At 48.9% G+C, this 22,054-nt stretch overlaps 1 protein-coding gene across 7 annotated transcripts in view; it reads left to right on the top strand.

Moving 5' to 3' along the window:
• The window catches only part of Agap1 (ArfGAP with GTPase domain, ankyrin repeat and PH domain 1), a 432,542-nt gene that overhangs the window by 243,927 nt on the left and 166,561 nt on the right, over positions 1–22,054 (top strand). For all 7 annotated transcript variants that reach the window (XM_052192070.1, XM_052192071.1, XM_052192067.1 and 4 more), the window contains exon 10: positions 20,468–20,572. In XM_052192070.1, the coding sequence (XP_052048030.1) occupies positions 20,468–20,572 (105 nt within the window). The remainder of the gene's footprint in view (positions 1–20,467; positions 20,573–22,054) is intronic.

The following is a 22,054-nucleotide window of genomic DNA, read 5'->3' as shown; positions in this document are numbered from 1 at the left end:
TTTCTCAGTTAACAGCCCTTTTGTCATCCTTCTTAGAGCTGCATCCCGCCAAGCACAGGATGATTCCAGTAGCATCTGCTGGCATGGCACAGTCACGTGGTCACTCTTCCTGTCTCAGTGATCCTGGCAGCAGGACGTGTCAGAGGACCTAAAGTTCTTTCTGATCTCATTGGACCGGAGCCTTTGTCAGGCCCTGTGCGTTGTCATGTCAACTTAGGCCCCTAAATTGGGCAACAGTAGCCTCAAACCATAGTCCAGAAGTGAGTGGCTCAGATTTGCTGAGAGTAGTCCTAATGCATTGTCTGCTATCCAATAGCAATGTGATGTCGCTGTGACTAAGGACACCATGGCCCTGCCTTGGCTGAATAATCCCCAGAGTTCACAGACTTAAGTCAGAAGGGCCCCTGTGCCACACATTCTGAAACCTGACCCAGAACTCACAGATGCCACACCGCACAAGGCAATGGATGTTCAGATAGTGCTTCCTACCCAGTGCTAACCCAGCAGACCTGCAAACACACCCAGCACTCTGAGATGTGGTCCATGTGAGTATAACATCCAGAAGCCCACTGCTAACCTGTTAGCTCCAGTGCCTGGAGATCCAAATCAAGAGAGGCCTCATAAGGCTGCTTGGGGCTACCTCAACTCCATGCTAACAGCATGTGAGGCAGGCTTGCTGGTACATACAACCCAAGTAATTCTGGCTTACCTTATCAGGACAGTAGGGGTACCCATGTTTAGTGGCATTCCCTCTGCAGTGGCCTCTTGGACACCCACCCAACTGCTGGGATGGCCTTTCATAGCACTAACATGAGGTGGTATGCCTTTGCCTTCTAATGGAGTACTCTCAGGGACTCTGCAGTCTTGAGCTCCTCCCATCCCGTCTCCGACACTCAAAGTGTATGTGTCTGTGCGCATGCGCAAACACCCACACACCCACACACCATCCATCTCTTCATGTGCATGGTCTCCAGAAAGTGACACAGCAGAACACCTTAGTAGTTTGTTTCCAAGTTCAAGGTGGAGTCTAGTAAGGGATGGGTAGAAGCAGCTGTGAGTCCCAGAGCAGGAAGCAGGGACAAAAAGCACAGGGAGGCCTTTGGGACCAGCTGTCGGCATTGGGTACCTGTAACTACATTCACAGCCATGGCCCTGACAACCTCAGAGAATTCCATCCTCTACCTCAGGATGGCTCAGAGCCATCCCCCTTTCTCTCTTCTTACTCCTTTGGGAAACATGCATCTTAATAGCTCTGACCTTTAACTTCGTGTAAAGGAAAATTGAACATCATGCAGGCTGCATAGCAGTTCTTCTTACAGACCTCAGCAAAGGCATCATCCCAGGAAGGAGACTTAAGTTGGTTACATGCATCGTAATTCCTTAGATCTTTCTTCCATTGATAAGCAAGTTGATATTATTCCTAGCATTCCTTTATTGGGCTTGGGATCACATCTGTTAGAAAATGTGCACCATAGCATTTTAATTTATCAGTCAGTAGTATTAGAGTGTGTGTGTGTGTGTGTGTGAGAGAGAGAGAGAGAGAGAGAGAGACAGACAGACAGACAGACAGACAGAGACAGACAGAGGGGAGAGAGGGTGGGTGGCAGAGGTAGGCAGAGTTGCTTTTCTGCTTCTACCTTAATATGGGCTCTAGGGACAGAACTGGGGTCATCAGGTTTTATCTGCAAGTACCTAGATTTAACAAGTAATCTTACTGGCCCCATAACACTTTTCAATGAAATAAACTTGTTAAAACCCTTCAGCTGGAGCATTCTGAGGACTTTTTACTTGACAAATATTTTCCTCTGAAAAGGAAAGGCATGTTGTTCTTAAAGCAAGGCATTTTGTTTTCGTTTTGACAGGCTGACTAGTAGAGCCTGTGAGTACGCATGCAAATATTTAAGTGCATGTGTGTTCACCCCTCTATGATTTGTTTCAGACACTGGAGTAGAAGGCAGGAACTATTTCAGAACCACAGTTTGGACTTCAGGTCAAGAGTGTTTACTCCCGATAGCTGTACTGAAATAAAGACAGCAGTCCGTGGGAATTAGCCCGCCGGGAAGTCTGTTTGGTATATGGTTGCAGTTGTTATGTGATGCAGATTTACTCTTTGTCATGAGTTTCAATGTCTCCTTCTAGCATGAAGGGTCCCCAGAACAGGAAAGGTGCTTTTCGTGTGTGCCTTTGAAATTGATGAGCTGGGCGAGACCAGCTCATATTTTAATGCCAGCAGTCATAGTGCCTACACCCAGAGGATGGGGGGGGGGCGCATCAAAGTTGGTGGGAGCAAGGAGTATTTGCAGCTGTAATTGACAAATAATACCCCTCATAAATACTGCCAGTCTTTTCAATTAGTTTTCATCTAAAATTCGGGCTACAAAATGATGGCCTGTCAACTGACAATGAATGGCAAAAATTAATAAATTGTCTTCTAAATAGAATGGACACTTAAGAAAAATTGGGCAGCCAATTTAGCACAGCATGAAGCGAGGGGAACCTTTTGTACTGGAGCTGGGCACTAATGTTGTCTGGATCTTTATTAATGGCGCTCGGCAGCGGTTGACAGTTCTGTTGCTACTGGCAACTTTCTTCATTAAAATTAAAGCCAGCATCAAATTCCATTAGCCGTACTCTGGGCACCTTGCCTTTTTTTTTTTTTTTTTAAATACATATTGTTTCTTTATTAACTTACTCTCCACCCTTGGGAAGTTTTAAAAGTGAAACAGGAAGTGTTTGCTGAAGCCAAAGACCAGATCTGTGGTTGAAATAAGTGCCCTTCCCGGACACTCTGGTGCTAGGGCCTGACATGTGCAGTGCAGGCCTCCTTTGTTCCCCCTGTCCAGAATGGAAGCCTCTCTCCTCCACAAACTGGCTACTATTTTGGGTCTGCCAGCACTCAGGTACAGAGGACTAATTGGCACCGACTGTCTAGCTCCCTGTTTTTATTTTATTTTATTTTATTTCTTGAGCTTTTTCTTTAAAAGTTCTGCCTTCCCCTGCCTTCCTGTTATTTCCACAGTTGACCGAACCCTGCACAATAGTGACTTGATTCTCGGAGCCACTTCCATTTGTCAAGAAGGAAAACCTTAGAGTCATTTTCCCAAAGGCATTACTTTTATCTGCAGAACAAACTTCAACCTTTGAAGGAAAAAAAATAGCAAGCTTTGCTGAATAAGTTCTGAGCTATTGTCTGAGGAGCTGTCGCCCGCCCTTTGCAGCACCACGAGCGACTCAAAGGACCGATGTGATGTGATGGATGCAGTGCTCAGACCAGCCCTCTGTGGGCCCCAAAGAGCTGTGACTTGGGTTCTAGACAGCCCATTCCTTTGCCCACTGCTCTGCCCTCCACCTGCTGCCCCCTGCAGATCTCCTGAGCAGGCCCCAGGCTGGCCTCACCAACCCAGTCGCCTCCCCTCTCACACCACCCACCTGCCTAACTTTGGTCCTCAACAGTGGGAAGCCAAGCCATACCCTTACCTTCCTCTCCCTCTCCTTCCTCCTCCTCCTCCTCCGACCCCCCACAGGAAGTAACTCAGGCACTCATTAAAACAATAAACAAGCTAAGGAAAAGGGGATTAAGTGTATTAGAAAATATACACTTATTTAAAATGTGGCTCACCTGAGCACCCTGTGTCAGTCAAGGTAAAAAGGAAAATATAATTGCAAGCTCCCTCAGGAAGCCATCCTCTGAGCACCACTTATGTTACCTTTAGCTCTGTCCTGAATAAGTTGAATTCAAGAGTTGTCAGTACTTGCTTTCAGGTGGGTTGTGTGTTCTTGTGCACAGGCTGCCTTCCTCAAACCACACAGGTCTCTAACCACCTTCTTGCCTCTGAGTCTTCTGGTCCCAAGGAGACTTGATAATAACATCTCGGATGAATACTGTTAAATAAAAAAAGGGAATCCAGCCCGGGAAATAGCTGGCTCTTCTGTCCTGTGCCCAGCCCAGGAGTCACACTGGACCCTGGGCTGAGAGGCTGAAAGGATCCTAGCATACTGATCTTTGCAGAGACCTGTGGCATGCAGCATGCATTCCGTTCCTACTGATAAATACTTCTGACACTTTTAATGCTGAAGTGAAATCAGTCAAATAATTGCAGGAAGGCTGTACTATGCAGTGGTCCTTTTGAGTAATCTCAAATAAATTAGACAAAGAACAGCACACCAAATAATGGTTCAATTAGTAACTATGTTTGCAGATTCAGGATTTGCTAAGACTTGCTGCTGCGGTGTTGACATGTAATTACTTAACACTGTTGACAGGACCAGAGAGTGAGGAGGGCCACCTATCTGCTTGTGCACAGTCAGGGAACCTCCAGGCTCGTCTCTGCTTGCACCCAGGAGCCCCTCCCACGCCCTCACAATATCTGAGCCAGGCAAAGGGACGTTTGTCCCTTGATGACTGAATCCACTAATATGTTACATTAAATGGAGCGTGAAATGCAGTCTCTACATATAGCATGTGCTAAGTGATTCTCACACAGAAACAATAAGGGCATTTTTAACTTGCTGACGCAAGGTTTGCAGTTGTTCATCATCAGGCTGCCCTGATTAACAATCAGCTCCTCAAGAAGGGCCACGCCAGTCCATTTTTAAAAGTGAGATATGCCAAGGAATTGTTTGGTGTGCCTCCACCCTCCTTCATGACCAGTAGTGGGTAGGTGAGGACTTGGAGTGACGCCTGACATATGTCCTCTTCCATGTGTTTTAGATGACTTCTGGGTATTTCATCCAATGTGTTTCCATCAGTAAGGTGATGTTCTGGGCATCATAGCAGTTTCCTCTTCCTCATGAGGAACCATGCTCTGTGCTCATAGCAACGGCAGTTTGCTGTGTGGCAGCATCTATGCTGGGGCATTAGGGTTCTTATAGGGATGCTTCACAGAGATAAAATATCAACTCTTGTTCTCACGTGTGCGATTTGCAGGGTGTGATGTGTGCTGACTTAGGCTCTCCACTTCACCTTAGTTCCAGACAGGCTTAGGCACTTGGCCACTGCCATTGACAGTTTAGGAGTAGTCACAGCCTTGTAGTGTAAGGTGTGTGTGTGTGTGGTGTAGTTCTTGTTTCTCTGAGGCCTGGTCTCAGGGATGACTCTGACTGTACTTAAGCCCAATCTATTGTGCCCTCCTACTTGCATTTCCACATGAAACTAGTGGAGAAGACCCTAGAGTCTGAGAGAATCACCCAGAAGAATAGGGGGTGTCAGGGATCCTGTCCCGTGCTCTTGAGAGCCCTCGGTGTCTGTATTTGTGCCTTTTTCCTTGGTCAGGGGAGTGTGTCGTCTGGCAGGGGTACCTGTCTTCCACAGCAAGTGAGTGCAGTGGAGGTCAGGCGCTCAAAGCTGCTGTGCCTCAGTGTCCGTGGGCAGCTCTGCACACCCAGCCTGGAGGGCAGCAACCTGCAGATCCAGTATGCCTTCTGGATTCTAATTCCACTTCTAATCATGAATGTTTTCATATTTCTGATAAATCACTTAGCCTTTAGCTCTGGTGCTTGACCTGGCTGTCAGTCTGCTCGGACTGGGATATAGGAACACCCCGTGCTGCAGCTCAGGGCAGCTGGAGGTGTTCCTGCTGCCCTCCACACAGCAGCAGGGCCTGCCATACTGCCTGGCACATGCTCCTGAGCTGCAGTACGATCTGAGATAAGAGCGGGTGGAGAGACTTGAATGTCCACCTGGAGCCCAGTACTTTTCCTTGGTATAAGTTTTGAAGTATGTCCTATCTGTGGTGGTTAATCTGAGCACATCTTGTTCCATACTTTGCCAGTAAGTAGGCCAGCCCTTTCCCTGACAGGTTTCCGCACCGCATTCCAGTGTGTCTGGATTGAATTGGCCTTTGTCCACTTGTGTACTTAGGTCAGCATCCAGGGAGATGTGAGTCTTGAAGGGCAGGCTCTGCTCCAGTGTCCTTCAGCCATGACTGTGGGGTGTACTTGGGCTACACACACTGGACCACCATGTGTGTAATTCTTACCAGCCCTGCAGTACGAGGGGCATGCATGCATGTATGTGTATATATGTGCATGAGTGTTTATTGCTGTGGTATGTGGAGGCCACAGGCAGTGTGAGATCGCTTACTGTTCCTATTCCCTGACATCAGTGTTTAGCCTCTACTTGTGGCAATGGTTCTAAGCCTTTAGTCATTTGTCAGGCACTTAAGGATATTTATTTGCAAGGCATCTAGTATATAGAATTAGCAAAGTCAGAATGGGCTTGTCTAGAAAGCCAGTACCTTAGAGATGAAGGCCAAATCATTGGGCCAGTGCTGTCTGAACAGCAGCAGTGTGGAGTAGAGCATGAAATTAACGTTGCTGGTATGTCTTATTTAACACCTGAGTCAGTCCTGCGGAGCCTCCGCAGTCCCGTGTAGTCCAGCTCCTTTAGGACCCAACCCGTACTCCCTCGCTGTTTGTTGCACCTTACGGTGGCACTGTTAGAGCATGTCTTCAACATTGACTCTTCAAGCTGAGGCGGTCTGGGAGGAGGCGTGTGGTGCCTCTCGTGCTTAGGAGTATTGCAAGTACTTGGTTGGGTACAGCTTACACCCCATGATAGTTAATGTTTATCGTCAGCGGAAGGGAAGTTAGCATTATTTGGGAGATGAGAGATGAGCCCAGATGTGCCTTTGGGGGTAACCTGGAAGGGTTGCTGAGGTGGGAAGACAGGCGCCATTCCCTGGCCGGGAGGGATCCTGGACCGGAGAAAGGGAGACAAGCAGCGAGCAGTCGTCCCCTCCTGCTTCCTGATCCTGGAGGCCATGTGACTTGGACCACTTTGTCTTCCCTATGGTTACACTGTAGCTTTGAATTATGTGCAGATGAAACCCTTCCTCTCCTGTACTTTGCTTTTGTTGGCATAGTTTATCACAGAGCAGGAAGAGCAACTCAGACACTCCACTGCAGCCATACTCGAGCATGAGTCAGGGCAGTGAAGAGGAGCTGCTTTGGGTCGGCACAGTGAGACAGTGTGGGGAGCTTGAGCCCTCCTGGCTAGGAGTGTGACGTCAACAGCAGTGGGCTCTTAGATGTGAGTGGCAGCTCCCCAGCGACAGGCCAACGACAGATTCCCAGGGCTAGAGGAAAGGCCTAGAGAAAGCCAGCAGAGGGTGTATTCTAAGAATATTATATATTTGAAAGCATGGGCTGTGGACAAAGAACGGTCTCCTGTGCAGCAGACACTGAGTGCTTTATGCAGATATAAAAATCAACCCCATCACGCACCTGACACATTAGCTTTTGACTCCTAACAGGTGGGGCCCGAGCACACTGACTCACTGTTCCCACGGGAATCGATAGGCTGTCGCTGTGCGCCTGTGATACCTGCAGTGCTGGTGGTGTTCAGGGGTCATGGCTGGAATAAAGCAGCAGCAGGATTTTGTTGTTGGTTTTGCAGGCTTCCTCTCTGCCGTGCCACGGCCATGGCAGTTGGTAAGTCGTTAGCATCTTTGCAGAACTCATGCTATCCTGCCAGGGGCTTGACTGTAGCCTTGTGCGGGACTGGTTGGGTGCATTCCCATGCTTCCTAGGCCAGCAGGGCAGAGGCGCTAAGCCTAATGGAGACTCTGGTTGCATTTAGGAGTCCCGCCTCCAGGCTGTCCAGGCAGGAGGAGCAGGCCGTAGGCAGGGAGCTGGTGAGGGTTCCTGTACCCCAGTGCCACTTAATGTGGAAGAGCAATACTTAGGTGTGTTCTTCCCTAACAGCCTGTTAAGAAACCAGCATCCATGGTGCTGAAAATCCCAAGAGGGACCAACAGAACATAAGGAAGGGCAAACAGCACAACCGGAGGAGATGCAACTGCCCAAGTCAAAGTGGGATCTGCCAGGCTTGCTGGGGATGTACTGGGTCCTAGGATGCACGGTTTGGGGCTTTCTTGAGGGTCTTATTTTTACGTTGTTCTAGATAATAGTTTCTCTGCTGTTGCGCCCTCTGTCCTTTCCTCCATCCCTCTTCCCCTCTCCCCCTCCTTCCTGCCATCCACATTTGAGTTGAACTGAGCCTCCATTGCACCAGGCAGGCCTGGTGCAGCAACACTCATGGTCAGGTTGTTTTTTCCCCTCGGGGGAGGGAGCACAGCAAACCCCTCCCCCATCTCCATGGCCCTGGTGCCTGGTCTTGTTATTCGGGTGACTGTATTAAATTGGATTCTCTGTCCATCATTATTAAAATGTGAAGTGTGTCGGTCACAAAGCATACATTTTGGGGCAGTTAGCTGAATAATTCTTTTCTTTATGATCCCAAATTACTGCTGAGCTCTGGAGAGGGGAGCAGTTTAGCCAATTGTTGCCATTTGAGCTGGATTTGTGGGTGATTAGCTCCTGGTCGAATCCAGTCCCAGCCTGCGCTTTGAAGCCCTTGCCGTGTGATTTTCTCAGCAGTGAGGTAGGAATAGACGCGGCTAATGACAGGAAGGTCGAGCGGGTGAGCTGACCTGTGTGTGGTGCAGGTTTGGGTTTCGCAAATAGGGCATCCACAATAACCAGTGTGTCACTAACCCCGCCGTGCATAATCGGGGCTTTACAGGATGGTTGGAGATGCTGACAGCTCAATTAAAGTGTAACCCTTTGTACCCGACAACCTGGCAGAATGACAGAAATATTACTAACCAGAATGGGGGAGGGGGAGGGTCACCAGGGAGCTGGTTAAAGATCTAGAATAATCCCTGTATCCCTTCCCCCACCTGAGCCCTATGCTGGGCAGGCTGGGGAAGAGGTCTCTGCTCGGACAGTGCCAGGTCCTTCTCTTTCTCTCTTTCTCTCTCTTTCTCTCTTTCTTTCTCTCTCTCTCTCTCTCTCTCAGCACAGTTTGGAGGCATCCCTTCTGTTTCTATGGAAACACTTTAAACTAGATGGAAAGTTGAACTGATTTAGAAGCAGGCGGAGCTTATGTCTACTGGCCATCAGCCACCAGATGTTACATCTGAGTACCTATTAAGTGATCCTCCAGAAGTTTTCCTCTCACGGGCCAAGCAGAAAAGCCAGGTAATTGGGATTGTCTCCCTGTACACGGCTAATGATTTCTCTGTTATTGATTGACTCTGGCCAGTTAAGAGGAGTTGTACCTTGGATGACAAGCTAATCTTCCTCCACACTGATTGGGCATTTCTACCACATCTTTTCTTCCTACACACCCCATGAGGTGCCAGCTAGGGTTTGGCCCCCCACTTGTGCAATACTGAACTGAGATCTGGACGCAGAGCCAGTCCACAAGGAAACACACCATATGTGCCTTGTAGACTGGGCGGGCATGCAGCACCTGAGACACACCAGCAAACATGGTTCCTTATGGGCAAGAGACCGAAGGCAGAGCGTGCAGCCTGCATTCGTGTGTGGTGAGAGCACCAGACTGGTCCCGAGTCTGGTCTAGTGCTGGCTGCGGTCCTGCCCTGGAATGCTGCACAGCCTATCCATATGCCTGCATGCGGATCATTTGAAGACAGCATGCCACAGTCCAGGCTTAGGCTTAAACAAATTTTCTTCACTGCTCTGGAGGCTAGAGATCAGGTCCAAGGATAAGAAGTGGTTTCTCCTGGAGCCTTTCCTATGGTCTGGCCACCTTCATGTTCTACTTCCCTTTCCTCATAAGGACATATGTTGTAGTCATAGAGCCCCTCCCCCAGACTGTGGCCTTACTTTGATATAATTGCCCAAGTGGAGGTCCCGTCAGCCTTTGCATTCTGGGGAGCTGAGGGTCGGGACTCCCACTTTGGACCAGGAAGAGGTTGGGCACTGCTAAACCTGGCAATAGAGACTGCGGCGGCTGCTAAGGAACATCTCTGCTTATTTAACAGAAACTGGGGTGCCCAGAGCCTGTGGCCTGCAGCTCCATGTAGACACCAAGGGACAGATGGGATGCTGGGAGTGGGAAGGGAGCAAGGGAGAGGAAGATGGCTGCTGGACTCTTCTATCCTTTCCCATCTTGTGACAGGTCTCAGCCAGCCCCCTCTGGAAAAGTCTGGAAGCAGACAGGCAGCATAGCCTGTGGGGCTGTGCAGGTCTGTTTTTGTTAAACTTAGACATTTCTGGGAAGAGGGAACTTTGAGAAAAACCGCTTCGTGGGCTGGAGAGAGGGCTCACAACCAGAAATATAAAAGAAAATGTTTCCTTCAGATTGGCCCATGGGCAAATCTGTGGGGCACTTTCTTGATTAATGTTTGATGGAGGAGGGTCCAGCCCACAGTGGGCAGTGCCACCCCGAACAGGTGGTCCTGGAGTTAAGAAAGAAGCTGAACAAACCAGTAAGGAACGTTCCTCCATAGAAGTCCCTGCTCCAGCTCTGCTGCTAGATTGATGCCTGAGTTTCCGCCCTGACTTCCGTTAGTGATGGAGTGTAATCGTAAGCAGAAGTAAATCCTTTCCAGAGCTGGTTTTGGTAAGAGTTTTATCACAAGAAACTAGAACAAATATCAATCCTGAATTGCTTATCTCTTCTGTACAGGATATATGGTATCCAACCATGTTCTGATTAAACTGTTTATAAGCACAGTTGGAAGGTCAGACTCAGCCCACTGACTGGTGTGTGCCAGCCATGGTCCTATACCGTGTTAGCATCAAGCACCCTTTGTGAGAGTGCTGGGTAAGAAACTGCGAAGACAGCTTTATCTGGGGGCCAGAGAGATGCTTCAGTGGTCGAGAGCACGTGTTGCTCTTACAGAGGGCCCACGTTCAGCTTTCCATATCCACGTGGCAGCTCGCAACCATGCCCAGTTCTGGTTGGTGTTTGGTCACCAACCTGTGACTTCTGGGCACACTGGGCACATATATATTGTACACATACATGTGCAAGCAAAACACTCATGCAAAAAGTTTTTTATAAAAAGATCATTGTATTGAAGACTTAAGATCACCTGTGACGAGAGGCTGCCAGTGACAGATACTGCTGTTTTCTGTCATCCCAAAGACAGGGCCTGAACAAAACACAAGCGCCTGCTGGGACTCTTGATGGGTGTAGTTGGGGATCATTATAATCACAGTCTCCCTGATGCATCAGTAACTGAAGTACAGCTATTAGATCAACCCTAGCCTTTTCAGAGTGCAACAAGAGGGATAATTTAAGGTATCACAGAACCCTTAAATTTCTTACTATGCAAACAGATAAAGGCCACGAAAGCCTCACAGTTGCTCCGGGTCAGATGTAAGTACTCAGTAATGTTCAAGATCAGTCCTGGCTCCAGCTGTGCCTGAGTGATTGACTGGCAGGAGCAACACCTATTCCCCCTGAGGCCTCCACAGAGGTGCAGCACCGTCACTTCCTATGCCTTGAGGCCAGGCCTCTTCTTGGAAATATTATTACCTACATGAGGCCGCTTTGCACATTGAGAAGGTGGACTAGGGTGGACCCTTAGTGCTTTGGATGCAGGGGACACGTTAAACACATTAAGCACGGCACTTCTGGCTCAGGCCCTGTGCCAGCCTGGTTTCTGGCAGTGGAATTCCAAACACCTACCACTTGTCTTAGGTTTTTACAGCCACTTGTAACCTACATGCTATGATTTGTATACGTGTCCCCAAAGTCCCATGTTTGGAAAGCTAGGTAACCTGTAACACAGTAGGGAGATGCTGGAACTGTGAAAACACAGGGCCCATTTGGAGAAAGTTAGGTCACTGGATGTCTGTCCTGCAGGGAGATAGTCAGCCACCCCTGCCTGTCTGCCGCTTTGCTACCCTGGTGAGGTTACCAGGCCACTGTGAACTCACATCGTGATGAGCTCTAATGCTATAGGCTCAGAGCAATGGAGCTGAGACACCCTGGAATGAAACTCATAGAACTAGAAGCCAAAATAAACCTTTCCTCATAAACTGGTCCTCTTGGGGACTACATGTCACAGTGATAGCCAGCTGACTGACAGCGTCTGAGGGAACTCTTAATTAGAATGAGAACATCTATTGTAGATCTATCAGTTCAGTGATTGGCAGCCAGGTCTTTGGGATGTCAGTGCAAGCTGCTCACGTTCCTCTGAGATGTTGTAGAAAATCACAGAAGCCTTTAGCTCCTGTAATGAGAATCTTCTCAAGTGGTTCGAACATGGCACTGGCTTGCTTTAGAACCACATGGAATTCAAACCATACTCTTTGTTGTTTGGGTTTTCATTTGTTTCTGAGAGCTCTTTCATTGTGAGCCCTCAGGGACTCACTATGGTCACCTTGATATGTCCGCCTTCCGAGCTGCTGGCTCTGTAGGAAGTATGTCTAATAAACTTCATTTTGTCTTTGGAGAAGTGGAAACCGCCCACATTCCTGGTGAACTGTTACCTTTTACACTTGATTAAGGGGGAAAAGCCCATCAGCGCTCTCTCAGAGACACAGTGTTGGTCCCCGCTAAATCTCATGTGTGCTTTTCTTAAACCAGACACGTGCATGCATGGCCCAGATGTGTGTTAAACCAGGTCCTGGGCATGCTGCCTGGAAGGAAGGCACCTGGCTGGCTGGGCTGGCGGGTCATCTGGTCTTTACATGGGTGGCCATGTCTCAGCTGGTGCTCCATTGCTGCAGTGGAGCCCGGCCATCAGCTGTTTCCTATTTGTCACGGCAAACCTTGTCTGAGTGGAGACCAACGCCATTCAGCCCGAGACTCAAAGGCTGATTTGACTGGGAAAGACCCCCAGACTCTAATGCAGTCAATAAATCTTTGTTGGTAAATAATTGCTATCGAGTAGAGTTTTAATATAAATTTATGAGTGGTGTTTTATCACAGCTTGGGGCTGCAGCAAGCAGTGAGTGATGGATTTCAGATCGCACTTACATTCATTATATTAACTTAGTAAGTTATTTAAAGCTTGTACACTTAACATTGCTTTTGGCTTTCAATGACCTCTTGGGACTAGAAGCACACCTAAGACGAATAAAGAGATTGCAGTATGCTAGACAGCCCTGCTTTTTGCCGCTGTGCCACAGAGGACACCTGAGCAAAAAGGGACATCCCTTCCTGGGACCCTGATATTTGTGGTTGTAGATCATTTTAATCACAGTCTTTTCAGTGTGTCAGTGAATCAGGTGAGGTAATTAGATCAGCACTGGCCACTTGCAAGGAATAATGCGAGCTGTCACAAAAGCCCTTTAATTTCTTAAACAAACATAGAAGCTGCAGAGTCTTACAGTTGCTCTATTGGGGAAGTGGTTTCCAAGGAGGTCGCAAGCAGAAGCCCAGATGCCTGAATCTGTCCCTGCCTGTGTTCTGGCTATAGTGCTGTGCAGTTGAACCCAATCCTGGAGTATAAGACAACAGTGGCTCCTATTTACTAGACTGTTGGGGTTCTGGGGAGCAGTGGCTCTTCCGTGCACTACACATACCTCGGGCTGGAGCACCAGAATCCTTCACTCACATGTACAGAACATCAGCAAAGGAGGGGGCAGAGGTCAGCAAGACAGCGATGACAGCCATCCTTCAGGTACCTAGTGCTCCCTTTGGGCAGTCTCAGGGCCTTCCCTTCCCACTGCCTGTAGCTGGATAAGGGTAGTCTAGACATCCCACAGGCACTGAAGCCAGATCTGTCCGGCTCTGTCAAGCTGAAGATGGAACTAGTACAGATGATCCCACAGTCTACCAGTTAAATTGAAGCAGGGCCATCTGGGTGCGAACACCACCAGGGCTGGGTTTTCACAGGTCTTCTCTGAAGGATTGTGGCTTCAGTGTGCCCACCCACAGCCCATCCCAGCATGCCCAGAGTCTCAAGTCTGTGGAGCTTCAGGCTGGAAGTGCGTGGTGTAGTTGCCTCCACAGGCACACCTGGATGAAGTCCTTGGGCCAGTTCTCCCTGTCTGAGGCAGGAGATTCAGGAGATGAGCTGAATTATAACACCCGCATACCATTTAGCAGTGACCCAGTGACAGATTGCAATAGTTCCCCGCATGGTAAACAGGTGGAGAGGAACTAGACACACAGTAGCTGGCGCATAGGAGTTGTGAAGTTCAGCCAGATACCTGTTCATAATGTACCCTGCCCTGGGCACAGGGAATCCTGGGTCCTTGTTTCTTCTGTCTTTTTCAAGAAATGGCCTGCATTAGTAGATGTGTGACCACCTGGTCCTGCTTCCTTCCTGACATGCTTAGAGTAGGGTCCAGGGAGCAGGCTTCATTCTGAACTTTAGAGCATTTTAGTTCAAGGTTGGATGGTTTTAAAACACAAAAAACAAACAAACCAAAAAAAAAACAAAAAAAAAACGACCAAAAAGCTTTTGTTGTCCTTTGCTGAATCAAGATATAGTCCATTCTGTGACACAGAGATCTGTCCACCATTCCTAGCCCCAACTCTATATAAAAGGTAACTGACATAATGTTGACATTTTTCCCAGGTCTGAAGAAAGGATCAGACTGCCACACCTCCCATAAGACCCTCATTCACTCCTGGCCCTATCCACCACGGTTGCCTGCATTTGATCTGAGCTCTGAGGCCAGGCCTTCCTCCAGAGCTTCCCACTGGGAGAAGCAGCTAGCACCAAGGCACTGTTTTGTAACGGTGGAGTTTGGAGTTGGGACGATCTTCTTTTCTTCTCTGGTCGGAAACTCACTTGGCCCTTTCTTCTCCCTACAGTTGGGACTAACAGTCCTTTCAGAATTCAGTGTGAAAATCCACCGCTATGTGCACAGGTCCTGATGAAATGTCACATGACATTTGGGTTGTGGGTGTACTGACGTTTCTGCCATCTTGTGGCCTGGTGCCCCTTGTCCAGCCTCTGATGATACTGCATCCTTCTCCACAACGCTCCACTAACATTCCTGAGTCCTGTTGGCGTCCCTGCTGACTTTGTCCACACCAAGGCCAGGAGCTGTTTGTTTTCTATATATACACAGTGGTACAGGATGCCAAGTCGCATTATCCACCCTGGAATCTGATGGTGTGAACATTCATTTTGTCATCTCTTGTGATACCATAGCTGAGGACAAAGAGTCACACAAGAGTTCTACAAAGCTAGAGCTGCTCTGTCTTTTTTTTTTTAAAGACTTACTATCTTTTTAAGAAAAATCATGTTTATGTATATGTGGGTAGATGCAGGCGAGTGCAAGTACTGACAGGAGCTGGAAGAGGAAGTCAGATCCCCCGGAACTGGAAGAACAGATAACTGAGCCATCCCACGTGGGTGCTGGGAACTGAACTTGAGTCCTGAAAGATACACAATAGCTCTTAACTGCTGAGCCATCTCTCTGGCCCCTTGTGGGCTTTAACAAATGTTAGATGTACATGGGCAGGGTCCATTCCTTGGTGCCATGGGTTGACTTGAGTCACCTGGGCAGCTCAGTCACTGAGAGATGTTGGAATTACACAATGTAGTAGTACTCTTGAGCTTTCTGGAGGCAGATGCTTGCAGGCTGTGGCTTTCTGTAGACTATTGTATATGCATCGAACAAACTAGGCTCTTGAGTGAAACCCTGTATTCTCCTGAAACTTACAGCATCCAAATAAATGGTGTACACACACACACACACACACACACAGGCACGCACACACACACACACCAATATGAAATAAAGTGTTCTCAAATGGATGGCTATGCTGACCAGCAAGAACCCTCTAAAGCGAGGATTGTCTTTATGTGTACCAGATTGTCATCTGAGAGAGAGATGGACAAAGGATGCATCTTGACGTTCTGCCATGCATTCTTGCCCTAGGTTACAGCCACTCAAAGAGACTTAGAATCATAAGGGCCATTTGCACGCACTGATGGGAGCCTCTGCCCCCCCTCGCCTGCCCCCCCCCCCCTCGCCTGTGTCTAGACAGCCAGGAGCCTTCCGGCCTCTGTCGTCTCCTGACTGGCGGGACTGGCTTTGTGTCCTCTGAAAGTCTAAAATGACCCGTTTGTGTAGCTTGCCACTTTGTCTTGGTTGTCAGAGATGGGTGTGATTTCAGGCTGGCAGATCATGGAACTCTGCGCCTACCACAGGCCTTGTCCACCCTAGGACTCCCTGGCCACTCCATGTCCTGGTAGAGCTTGTAGGACCATAGCAGAAAATGTGCAACCTACCTCCTGGCAGAGGCAGAGTGTAGACTGACACCGTGATTACCACTTTGGGTGAGCTTAAGAAGGAAGAAGACATGCTTTAATCATGTGATGCCCAGGCATCATCCATTGGGGTTCATTGATGACTCTAATTATACCCCATCAAATGAGCATGGCCTTAAAAAATGGAAACAGTTTAGGGGACTTGTTGAAAACTATATCTTTGCAAGAGAACCCTGGGTCTAGGCACACATTTGGTCCCAAGATGGAAGGAGCCAGCCCATCTCTTCCTCCAGCCTCTGTATGCAGCTGTCAAGGTGGAGGTCACTCCTTGTTTTAGGACTTGCCTCATTGTACCATGACCCTGCCCTGCGTCTGTGTCTGCGGGCTAGAAAGTGGTCGCCATATGCATTTCACATTTTAGAGTCTCTGGGCCTGGTCACACTCACAACGGGAATGGCTTGTGTTGGTGAGACCTTTGGTAACAGCACTCTGTGGGCTGAGATGTGGCCAGAGGTGCCCTCACTTGGCCAGTCCCATGCTGGCTGTCAGGCTGAGGCCTCATCTATGGCTGTGTGATATGGAGACCTGTTCTATCAAGGAAGCTGCTGACGTGTGTTGGAACATGACTCTCGGCATGCTGTCTGCAGTTCTGCAGCCTGTAGCCCAGCGTTGAATTACCTGTCTCTCCATACTCCTGCCCCGTGTTCTCTCTCAAGTTCTTCCATATTTGCATTCAGATGCTAAGAACCTAGTGTCTGGTACAGCCAGGACTCTTGTCTCGAAGTTTCAAGCAGCTAGCCTTCCTGCAGGCCTGCGGACAGGAGAAACTGATACGCGTTCTGTGCAAAAATCTCCTGAGATGTTGCCAATGTTTTCAGCTAAGCTATCTGAAGCAAGTCCAGTGTTTCTTATACTGAGGAGGACAGGACAGGGCTAGCCTACCCTCCATTTCTCTGTTGTACACCCTGACAATAGAGGCAGATGACATGATGTAGATTCTCTAGGGCTCCTTCAGCCCTGTCCGCTGTGCCCCTGGAGCTTGCTTGTAGAAAGAGATTCATTCCCATCATGCACACCGATTTTCTTCCTGCCTGAGAAATGTTCAGAGTTGAGGATGCTTCCTGCCTGCTGTCGGGGTGGTTGCTAGAACCCCCTCTTCTGGACTCAGATGTAGTCCAGCCTAAGGAATGCTTTTTCACTATGTAAGCCAGGCTGGCTTCGAACTCACAAACATCTGGTTGCCTCTCCCACCCTATTGTTGAGATTAAAGGCATGCACCACAGTGCCCAGCTTGAATGCATTATGTTCTGTGGAAGTTTGAGAGTCAGGCAGGGTCCCCAGGCCGGCCTGAAAAGAAAGACCGTCCAGTCCTTTTCCTTAGCTACCTGAAACTTCTTTTTTGTTTTATCGAGACAGGGTTTCTCTGTGTAGCCCCTGCTGTTCTAGAAATCACTCTGTAGACCAGGCTGTCCTCAAACTCAGAAATCTGTCTGCCTCTGCCTCTCAAGTTCTAGGATTAAAGGTGTGCGCCACCACTGCCCAGCTTAACCTGGAACTTGTTAGTAGCTGAACATCTCCGTAAATTGTGAAGAGCTGTGAAGCAGAGAGGTACCTGCCTTCCTCACAGTCATGCAGTCTGACTTTGCTGTGGAGGGAACCCTGTCACAGGTGCCCACTAAGGATGTTAGGCACTGATCTTTGTATTTGTGCTTCCGGAAGCTGGTAGTTCCAGGCTGTGGGTATTGGGTCCGGCAATGGCCAAGACACTTAGAGTTTATGCTGTGAGACCAGCTTTGTTCGCCGTGGCTGAAAACTAGGGAATGGTGGGAATGGGAGGCCTGCCCTTCACAGTAGTTAGGCATGAGTTTGCCTGTGTGGCTCAGAGTCTTGTCTACAGGGAGGAACCTGTGTCCTTGCCTTTGTGGCCTCTGGCCTGTGCTTGGTGGTGAGCAAGAGGGAGTGAGCATGTTGGTGCTCGAGGAAGCCAGGTACTAGGCCAGTGTGTAGGCCATGGAAGGAGAAGGCCTTCAAGGCCCTGCTGACCATAGACAGGATGTGTGAACAGAAAAGTTGGGGTTCTCGGTCTCTCCTGTAACCTTGAAGGGCAGATGTCAAAGGAGATCTTAAGTCAGTGGGGCCAAGGCAGGCAGGCGTAAAGAGGCGGCCCTTAGGTCAGTCTTCTTCCGGCCTGCCTCCTCCTAGAATATTGAGCTAATACAAGGAGCGAAGCAGCAGTGTCCTCTGAGGAGCAGGTTAATTTATTCACGATTGTCAACATTCATGTTTTCTGTCCTGGTGACATTATTTTCCTAGCAACAAAATTGATCGGCTTGGAGCCAGCAAGGTGGCTCAGTAAGTAAAGGCGTCTGCTGCCAAGTCTGGTAACCTAAGTTCAAGCCCTGGACCCCACATGGTAAAGGGAGGGACCTGAGTCTTACAGCTTGTCCGCTGACCCAGCTCGTGCACACACGGTGGCATACAAATAATAAATAAATGAATGAATGTTAAATCAAAAAAAAGTCTTCTTAAAAATGATTTCTTTTAGTCCCCAGATAACTGGGAGGGCTTCTCCACATGCCTCCGGCCTGGCCAGTTTCTCCTCTTTTTCTCTGCAGCCTTCACTGGTGAAAGGATAATTAGAAGCTTAGGGCTAGCTCATGAAAGTGCTCATGAGCCTCCCTCCCAAAGGAGTTGTGTTAGACATCTGCAGGCGCTTGCCTGCGCAGGAGGGGCCTTGGCCTTCTGAAGCCCGCAGCCGCCCTAACCTTCCAGTGACATTGCAGTGAAGTGGATGATGGAAAGCATGAGCTCATAGGAGAATTTGGGTGTGGCCTTCTGTTGCTGGGTTAAGAACGGAGTTGCCTATGGGGCAGGAATGTGAGGGTTTAGAGGATGTTGGTTTATTATTGTGTCCCTGGGTGTGACTTACCGTCTCCTGTCCATTTGTACCACACAAGGGAACTTCAGTTGCTTTAGTTTTCAGCACAAACATTTTCCCCTGGGTTCTTTCTTTACAAGATAAGATCTTGCAGAGCCATGGCCTTCCAATGGTCCATTTACGGGTTGTTCAGATGGCCCAGTAACAGGTACCAGATCCCCAGTCTGGGATTTGAAGCCAATTTATGATATGAGTAAACAGAGCAGTATCCTCGCAGTGTTGGTAATTGACAAGTGAGCTTCTTCCAGTCTCCTGTGCAGATTCCTAGGGAAGAGCAAGATCAGGAAGCAGTAGAGGGCTGCCTCTGTTTCCCCAAGGGGTCAAGGTGTATTTGAGAACCTTCAGCTTCCTGCTTCCTAAGACTGTTCTAATTAGCTAGTGTTAGGCACGTGCCTTCTCAGCTTCATAATTGCCGCAGTTTATGGACGGGCAAGAGCCTTCCTCTCTGCACATGTTCAGAATTAGAATGCAGGAGTGGGCAAGTGGGGCAGGAAAGCTGCAGCCGAGAAAAAGGGGAGCCCCAGGCTGAAGCATTGGCCTGACCCCCATTAGGATCGCCCCTACATTGTCCTTACCCAGGGGACAGGTGAACAGGTGCAGGATTTGCTGGGAATTGGCACTTAGACCAGGAACACATCCACAGCAGCCATCCAGGGATGGCTAGGCCACAGGCGAGTTCCAAAATATGTTAGCTTCACATTCTGAAAGCTTTCCCAGAAACCTTAATGGGACTTCATTAAAAACCGATCGAGGTGAATTACACACTGCTCACCCACCCAGTGTTGTTACTAAAGTTTGCAAATGGAATTTCAGTTTGAATAAATTAAAATTCTGTAAAGAAATTGTAACATGGAATTGTAGTGTTTATAAAATTACGGTGAGATGATCATTGCTGCCTTCTTATCAGAGAAGGCAATTTAGGTTCTGTGTTTAAAATGTTACTCCTGAGGCTGGGGTAGGATGGGCTGGGGCAGGATGGGCTGGGGCAGGGGCTAGGGCTGGGGTAGGATGGGATGGGGCAGGGGCTAGGGCTGGGGCTGGGGTAGGATGGGATGGGGCAGGGGTAGGATGGGATGGGGCTGGGGTAGGATGGGATGGGGCTGGGACAGGGACTAGGGATGGGGCAGGGGCTGGGGCTGGAGTAGGATGTGATGGGGCTGGGGTAGGATGGGATGGGCTGGGGCAGGGGCTGGAGCATGGCAGAGCATTTTTCTTGATTGTGCAAGGTTCCGGGTTCACTTCCCACTGCCTCGAAAACCAACAAGCAAAGAATCAAAGCACCTTTCCATTAGGCACTTCCACTCAGTATGACTCAGTGCCACGGGCCGTTTGATGGACCGCAGGGATGGCCACTTCAGCTGTCGATCAGCAGGGAACCGAGAAGAGTCTATCGTAAAGCTCAAGTTTCAAATATCACCTAGCATGTTGACTATGAAAGAGAAGGAAACCCAGATTAAATCTAAAAGCAAGGATAATGTTCTCTGGAAATGCAAACCCCACCAGAAAGTTTCCGTCGTCTCTGAATCCTTTTGTGTCTTGTAGGCCTGTCTTCACTCACATGGGGCCTTCCTCCCGCTTCTCTCCCCCGCAGGGCATGCTGCTGAAGCGGAGTGGCAAGTCACTGAACAAGGAGTGGAAGAAGAAGTACGTCACCCTGTGCGACAACGGCGTGCTGACCTACCACCCCAGCTTACACGTGAGTACGCGGGTCAAAGATGGGAGCAGGGCCCCACCCCTTCCTGCCTTTTTGTGAAGCGGACAGTGGTATTAGATCCCCTGAGAGGTAGCTAAGGCAGCCAGGCCCTCAGACTCCCGTCCTCTTCATCTGTTAATCCAGGTCCGTCTGTTCTGGAGTAGATTATAGTACACATTGCTTATGAAGTAGTGTCTTGGATGAGAGTGGCAAAGGGGGCGAGCCAGGAGAGTGTCTATGGGCAGCTCTACACCAGCTGAATCTGACCTCAGGCTCGCCCTCTGAACAGAGGCAGAGCCAGGCTTCGATGTCAGTCATCAAACCCAGGTGCCGGCTTGGAAGGCAGGAAACTGTTCTCCTCAGCATGTGTTACCTTCGTAACTTCTATAAGGTTCTCAGAGCGGACTCAGTTTTTCTCTGGCAGATATCCGGTCATTCTGTCCACAATGGGTGGCTGTTAAGGTGGGACTGTTTGTTTCAGATCCATGACTTGCCCAGGTTGAGAATTGGCCATTGGGTTTTACCACCCTGTTGAGCTTTTACAGATTTAAAAACTGAAATACTTCAAAAATTGCAGTTGTTAACAGAAAGGTTTAAGATAAGCATGCTGCATGGAAGATGAAAACATTCCCTGATTATGCGTGCTAGGACTGTAGACCTGTGTGTCTCTGCGCATGGGCTGGGTGCTCCCACAGGCAGGAACACAGCTCACATTCCTCTGACCGCTCCAGGGATAGGTCACAAGTGTTTTTCCATGAAAGCAAATATGGGGCACCATTTTGATGTTTGTATAGTATTCCACTATGCCACTGCATGGATGTTAGTCTGGATGGTTCAACAGTATCTCAAGTCAATAAAACACAGGCAATGAATGAATGGCATGGGCTTTCTCCTGATATCTCTTTGGTTCTTACCTGTTTCTTTAACAGACTCTCAGTGATCGGTTTGCAGAGCTCAAGAGTCTTATCTATATGATATTACTGGCTTGAGCATGCATGTCAGATCCCTGGGGTCTGTATGCACATATTTCTCCCCTAAAAGCCTTTTGGGAGAGGCCTTTCCCTTCCACACTCAAGAACATTCACCTTTTTAAAGCATCTTTCCCTGCCGCCACTGCCCCCAGTATCGTGTGTGCTGCTGCTGCTATGACTTTGTGACTTTCTCCCCCGGATGCATAGCAGTGGCTATACTTTTCAGAGCCACCCTAGAGAGCACCTGCTTCAGTCTCTGTCCCTGGCAGGCTTGTAGTGCTAATGGGGGTGCCTGCCATGCCTGGCTTACAGTGGTCCATACAGGATGTTTTGACTGGACATGAGCGTGAAACCTTCCAGTACAGCCACCCTGCCGTTTTCAGTACCATACGCAGCAGAGCTATGAAGGTGGTCAGTGTGTGAGTATGACACAGACCCTGGCTCAGATGAGTTTGCCCAAGTACAGGGTGATGCAGGCAAGTCCTGTATAGGACTCAGATGGGCTGGGCTAAGC

This window comes from Apodemus sylvaticus, chromosome 9 (assembly GCF_947179515.1).
Source record: "Apodemus sylvaticus chromosome 9, mApoSyl1.1, whole genome shotgun sequence".
Lineage (NCBI taxonomy): Eukaryota > Metazoa > Chordata > Mammalia > Rodentia > Muridae > Apodemus > Apodemus sylvaticus.
The sequence above is the reverse complement of the archived record's forward strand: the minus strand, read 5'-3'. Positions and strand labels throughout refer to the sequence as shown.